At 52.9% G+C, this 6,696-nt stretch overlaps 1 protein-coding gene across 1 annotated transcript; it reads right to left on the bottom strand.

Annotated features, from left to right (window-relative positions):
• hbegfa (heparin-binding EGF-like growth factor a) lies at positions 1 to 5,448 on the bottom strand. The gene is made up of 6 exons (XM_088932649.1): positions 4,462 to 5,448; positions 3,770 to 3,961; positions 2,291 to 2,477; positions 1,676 to 1,831; positions 1,067 to 1,155; positions 1 to 603 (listed from the first exon to the last, which is right to left on the bottom strand). Exons 1-5 carry the CDS (start codon positions 4,502 to 4,504, stop codon positions 1,083 to 1,085), a joined length of 651 nt encoding a protein of 216 aa, XP_088788775.1. The 5' UTR covers positions 4,505 to 5,448; the 3' UTR covers positions 1 to 603; positions 1,067 to 1,082.
• Positions 5,449 to 6,696: the final 1,248 nt, after the last annotated feature.

Raw genomic sequence — 6,696 nt, 5'->3', positions numbered from 1 at the left:
TAGGAGAAAAGTTGTATTTATTGCTTCTTGTTTAAATAAACACACACAAAAACAGTTATGAACAACGGGAAGGACAAGCCGCTGTCAATTAAAAAAAAATAAATACATATAAAACGCGAGATGACATCAGGCACAAGGCACTAACCAACAATAAAAATTACAATAAATAAAACTTTAAAAAAGGGTTTTACTCTTTTAAATAAATAAATTAAAAGGCGTAATATAAATAATTGTCCTGTACGGTAAAAAAAGACAGAAACGGTTGTCTGTAATATACAGAAGGACCACACCACAGCGCAAAGCACCCAAAGGATGCAGCCAACGCTCAGCTCACATTTTCTTTGCCTCTAACAGTCTACAGGTGCTTAACGTCCGAGTGTTCCGGCGTCTTGCGGATGCATCACGATGCATCATCCATTCACTTCACTTCTCCACAGGCTTCAAGTCCCAATCCAGCACCCGGGAGCTCCTCTCCAAGCTGATATCCACCCCCTGTCCTGTGTGCCGCCCGGTGCAGGACTGTTCTCCCCTGTGCACGCTCCTCCTCCAGCCTCTCTTCCTTCTTCGGGGTCGTATTGTAGCCGAGGTAGAGCTTCGTTCTCCCTTTGTGGAAGGAAACGGACCAACAGTTAACACCCTCCGCCAGCTGAAGAGGCCTGCCCCCAGGTGTCAGTGGTGCAGCCCCTCCCCCACATTCCTGGGATTCGACACCCATCTCCTCTTGCCGCGGTCAAGAGCGAGGCAGGCTGGGAAATCAACAAGCACCGCTGTGGACTGGCAGACTTCTAGGCCCTCAGTTTGACACCTGATGAGCTCATGCCCTTGCAGGCGAAAATAGCCCTGATCGTTACCTCCCCAACATCGAAAATGACTGTTCAGACAAAGCCGCAGAACACGACTTCTGGCCCTCCTGCATTCTGCAGTGATTTCCTCTCCTGCGTGCCACAGAGCAGCAGGTTCAGATGAGACACCAGGGCATTACGCGGCCGCGAGAACTCGAAACACGCCAGGGCTCAGTACTGCTGACAGCAAAACTCTCCATCTTCAGAAGTTCTGCAGTCCTTACCTTTCTCTAGTGTCACTCAGTGGCTTGTGGCCGTTCCCAGCTTGACCTTTTCTTCATTCTCTACGTCATACGCTCCTCTTTTGTGATACCTGCAGACAGGAACAGAACAGAGAGGTTTATATCCCCATCATCACCTGGAGACGGCAGCAGATTACAGGCCATCGCCTCTTAAAAAGAGGACCGGAGACAGGCTACAGAACAATCCTGACTGCCCTGTTCATCACCAAATCAGAGTCCTGTCTGCTGCCGAGCAGCAGCTGGCTTGCTCTGGGGGGGGGGGGGGGTCTTTTCAGAATTCAGTCTTGAAAAATAAAAAAACAACTTTCTTTTCCATAAAGCAAATTGAGCATTACAAAACAAAGCCAACGGCAGCTACCTTTGATCAAAGAGAAAAGCAACATGTCGTTTTGTCCCGAATTCCCATTAAGCACAGAATGGCACTAGTAAGTACCTATCTGAGCCACTGCAGGCACGCTGTCCTCGCCCGAGTAAGAAGTCACTAACCAGCAGTTACTCCTCTACCCACTGTTCTGACACACCTGGGGGCTCAGGCCGGATACGGAGCGCGAGGGCCGTCGCGAGCAGCGGAAAGCGAGGCGGGACACTGACCTGAACGCCAGCAGCATGCCGATCACGAGCAGGCACAGCGACGACAGCACCACCGCCACCACGGCCAGCGCGGTGCTCCTGCTGTAGCTCTCGCCCCCCGTCACCACCGGCAGGCTGAAGAAGTGGCAGCGCTCCCCCGTGTAGCCCGGCTGGCATCTGAAAGGGCACAGACAGGCTGGTGAGCGCAGGGACGGGCACGCCAGCAGGGGACTGTGGGCAGCGCCAGCTCCTAACGGGGGGGCAGGAGGGGGGACTGGGGGACAGCGCCAGCTCCTAATGGGGGGGCAGGAGGGGGGACTGGGGGACAGCGCCGGCTCCTAACGTGGGGGGGGCAGGCAGGAGGGGACTGTTATCGAGATGAGACACTAGAATTTTGGCGATTAGAACGAACTTTTCTTCCTTTGTCCTGTTGAACCAGTTCTCAGTTCTCTGGTCATGGTGTCTGGACAAGCGTCTCTTACGCCTCTCCACAGATCTGCTCTGCATTTGGCTTTCACAGCCAGCTCATCGGGCGCAATGACAACACAGCATCCATCCCCTGTCTGTTCTGTAAGGAACGGAAAGTGGGGCCCCTCCGTTCCCTGGCGGTTCCCTGGAGCTCCCGGCCTCACTCACATGCAGGAGGGCGCCTTCAGGTCCCGGATGTACTGGCAGGTCCCGTGGATGCAGAAGTCCTTGTACTTCTTCAGGCAGGGGTTCCTCTTCCGGCCCTGCCCCTTCCTCTTGCCCTTGCCCTTCCGGGCCTGGCCCGGCTCCGGGGACGAGCGAGCCGGGGGGTCCCGGGGCTTGGTGGAGAAGGCGACTGCGGGGTAGAGAGAGAGCGCTCTGAGTGAGACCGCCGAGCCAGTGCGGACCGCTCAGCGGTTTGGGCCGCTACACGGGCCACGCGGTAAGAGGCGAGTGGGGTCCCCTGCGCCTGGGGCGGCCCGGGCTGCTCCGCTTCCCACTGCAGTAAAACATCGGACCGCGAAATTCCCTTTTCGTTTGGGAAATCACATCAGCATCTCACTTGTTCACATTGAACTCCAGGCGTCTAGAAGTCGGCGCAGAGTTTTCCTGCGCTCGGAAACGCATCGCAGGGAGAAAAAGCACGCTCTTTATCTGCAACACTTTGCTCCTGACCGATTCCTTTGCGAGCTCCTCTGATCTAGGTCTGTGGCTCTTCCCCATGTAGCCGTTAGTAAACGTGGTATATGGACCCAGTGTCCACAGACTCAAACATTTCAGAGACTATCCTGTCAGAGGTGGCTGTAGCTGCTCTATACCAGCTCTTTCTGACCTCTTCCTTATTCTGAGGAGCCAGAAGAGATGTAACCAGATTTATTATTAGAAACACGGGGGCCTCGCCTCCCTCAGTCATCCGACATGCCCGTGTTTTAATTACTGCACCCCGATAATCTGTCTGGAACATGAAGGCAGCAACTGCACTACAGTATTGTTTGAGAGAAGGTGAATGTATAATTCTGTCCACTTTCACGAAACAGGGAGACTGAGAAACTCGGCTGCGAGGGAAGAGCACCGTGCCTCCCACAAGCCAGTGCAGCAGCGAGCCGCACGGCTACAGCGCTAGCACTACCCCACAGTCCAGAAACCCCAGCTGCGCCAGCCCCCTGCCCCCCAGTCCAGAAACGCCAGCTGCGCCAGCCCCCTGCCCCGCAGTCCAGAAACCCCAGCTGCGCCAGCCCCCTGCCCCCCAGTCCAGAAACGCCAGCATCAATCCACCGAAAACCATTACGGATGTTTTTCGATTGAACGCCAAACCACCTTTACCCCGCAGGACTTGCTAATCGCGCACGCCGAACTTCTGGATGGGGACATAGTTTACTACTACAGCATACCCCCCGTACATTTAAGGAAAAAAAAGATGATGATCCATTAAATAACTTGAGACGCCCTATCGCTTACAGCTTTGGGGAATTGAAAAGAGTTTTGCGACTAGGACCAGGAGCCTCTACCTCAGCAACAGTGACGATTCTCAATAACACTCATTTCACCTGAAAGCGTGTTTTTCCCCCCCCTTCATTAACGTGCAGGTGGAAGGAAGAGATTGTCATTCCACGCCGGTATTGACCGGCCCTTGCTCGGTATGCTTACCCCTGGGGAACCCGTCTCCCGACTCGTACTCCTCGTCGTACTCCTCCGCCTCCGAGCTCCTGTAGTCGCCGAGGTCGCCGTCTCCGTCCTTCCCGCCGCCCAGGGGGTCTCCGCGATCAAGCCTTTCCGGTTTCGCCGTTTTCTCGCCGTCGTATCTTTCGATGGTGGCGCCTCTGACCGAGCTGGACAGAACTGCGGGGAGAAAAGGGGTTCAGAGTCCGGGCTCGGCGCGCACGGACAGCTCCGGACCAGCACAGGCGTGACGGCGATCACAGCTCCCACACTGCCCGATACAGCACCGCCGTAGAACAAGCCAACAGAACTCCTTGCAGGCAGGCAGGCAGTTATTCACCGAAACCTGGCTACTCTCACAAGCCTGGAACCAAGATTACACTGCTGAATTTGCTCTCGGTCGAATGCGTGTTCTTCTTATCCCGGCAGACGTGGAAAAAAGGAGTAGATTAAAAAAAAAAGCTTATAACAAGCTTCGAGAGTGCGTTTGCGTCTGGGAGGTCATATTTCACTCTCAGAATGGAGCATTGTGCCCAACTCAAGCCCCGTGCAGGGTACTCTCTTTCGCCATATAAATCACTGTGGAACATGGGAGAGAGCTGCTCATTACAAGCACACAAGTCAAGGAAGAAACGCGCCCCAGCACGAACCCAAGTGGAGAACTTGTTGGGGTGACTTACCCACGCAGAAGAGCCCCAAGATTGTCGCAGCGAGGACCTTCATGTCTTCAGACTCGAGAGCTCGGTAGTAATCCAAAAACTCGACTGCGTCTCGGTCGGTGACCTGCTTTTAGCTCCCAAAGTGCCGTCTGATCCCAAGCGCCGCTCCTTCACGCAAGTCCTCTCGCACAGAAACCGAGTCGCTCTCCCAGCTGGACTGACTGGCGAAGAAGCGCTCTCGCCCACATTTATAGCGAGAGACGCCCACTCATGTCCACTCCTTTCCGGAAGAGCACACACTGGGGTTGTTAGCTTTGGAAAAACACAGACCCACAGTGCATAGTGAGCCTTGGGAATGTCAAATCATTTTTAAACGATTGGCATGAAATATATTTTGAAAAGGTCGAAAGGTAATGAAACAGAGCCTGTGATTATGATGCAACGTTATAGGTTTATTCTTCCCTCTTCGGTGTCGCTTCTCGACTCGTCTTGATCCGCAGAGGGTGCGGATGCTTATAAATGAATATCGGGAACAGACGCTTAAGGAAAATAGGAAACGAGCTTATCTCACCCCTTAACACTAAGAGCACTGAAAGATGACTAAAACTCTAGAAGACTAATCCCTTCCATCGCTGCGAATTGTACAAGAGGATGACATGTGGGCGCCCGGTTCCCCGAGTTAAAGAGCAGCTGACAGCAGCGTGTTTATAGCTCAGGTCTTTGCGCCGATGAGCCGGCATGAAGACACTTCAGTGCCAGCAGCTACTGCTGCACGCTGTGTGGTTGTGCATTTGATGAATAAACTGTGATGGCTTTCCTTAGCCTGCTTTTCCAGCGAGCCTCCTGCGGGGCAGAATTCCGGGTGCGTGTCGCGGTGCAGACAGGGGCGACAGGGGCGCACACGCTCAGTCGGGGACAAGCGCAAAACAGAAGCTGGCCTCGACGTCACAGCAGCTTCGCAAAGGTCCGGCTGTCCAGCAGCAGCACAGCAGGCGCTGGGCCACCCGCGTGCGCTTCGTCCCGACCACGTTTCCGCCCAGGAAGGCGCGGAGCGGCGGGCGCGCCGAGAGCGCCACCGTGTGGCGGGAAGCGGGTTTCTCACCGTCGAATCATGTTCCGGCCTGTATCTAATGTTACGAGCTAGAGCACGGAGGGTGACGGGACGTCTACATCAAGCTGACGTGTATCTATCGATTAATTAAAATAAGAAACACACGCTATGATTCTTATACATTGTGATTACTGTAACATACAAGGCGTTAGGATTCTTATATTCAAAAGCACTTACAATTATTTTATTTAAATATAAGAAAAATAACGGGGCAGAAGGGGGCAGCTCTAATGCGTAAATTAATGACATTTTTAGTCCTCTTGCGCGGCCTAGTGGACCGTCTTTACCTGATATATTTCCTTGTTCGATCAACGGACTGGAAATAACCCTGCATCAGAAACACAGAGCCTCTCCCGGAGGCGACATGTCACAGTACAGAGCCGCCGAATCTGGAATTCTACACCGCTATTATTAGACAATCATCAATATTCTCAATTGGAATCAAGTCTTAAAGCAAGTCCATTATTTCAGCACTCTTTCCTGGGGTCTTTGGTTTTTGCTAACGTGCTGTCATTGACCACCAATCTTTTTAGTTAAATTTTTTAACCTAAGGTGTCGTGTCGCTATGCATTCTCTGAATCTTATATAATACTCTGATCGTGTCCACAGCCACAGTGACCTCCGCGTATTAGGAACATGTCGTTAAGCCCACTTTCTGTGTTGCGTGTTAAATTGAAACGATGCCGTTCGGGTCAGTATATAGCTCCGCGGAGCTTCATGAGTGACTTTCTCGTGCAATCTCTGCTTATTAATTTAACATCCCAATTTATTTCTCTTTTGTAATGCGCGCTTTAACATTTGCCATACCTGTTTTCTCTGTATCATACGATATGTCTTGACATTACGTTTTTTTTCTGTGTGTCTGTCTTGTATCTTGTTGGCTGTGTCCTCCCCAGGGATTATGATGAGTTTATTAGATGATTGATCTGTCTGTGCTTTTGCACCTTGTGACGTGTGTGTGTGTGTGTGAACCCTCCCCCCCACCAAGACGGAGGCGCGAGCGCTGCACGGGGCGCTCCCACCCGACAGAGCGCGAGCCAGAATTCGGAGCTCTCGAGACCACGGATCAGCGCCAGCTGACGAGCCAGCGGGGTTCGATTGCTCAGGTCTGCTCGCTGCCCCCTTAGCTCGTTTGCTTCGGCCTG

This window comes from Atractosteus spatula, chromosome 14, assembly GCF_055471065.1.
Source record: "Atractosteus spatula isolate fAtrSpa1 chromosome 14, fAtrSpa1.hap1, whole genome shotgun sequence".
NCBI lineage: Eukaryota > Metazoa > Chordata > Actinopteri > Semionotiformes > Lepisosteidae > Atractosteus > Atractosteus spatula.
The sequence above is the reverse complement of the archived record's forward strand: the minus strand, read 5'-3'. Positions and strand labels throughout refer to the sequence as shown.

Bases quoted from the DNA above. Each gene is read 5' to 3' on its own strand.
- hbegfa (XM_088932649.1), bottom strand. From the start codon at position 4,504: ATGAAGGTCCTCGCTGCGACAATCTTGGGGCTCTTCTGCGTGG. The intron at 3,962-4,461 runs GTAAGTCACCCC...TTCTCCCCGCAG, and splicing joins CTTGGGGCTCTTCTGCGTGG to TTCTGTCCAGCTCGGTCAGA. The intron at 1,156-1,675 runs GTCAGTGTCCCG...TCCTGTCTGCAG, and splicing joins GGCATGCTGCTGGCGTTCAG to GTATCACAAAAGAGGAGCGT.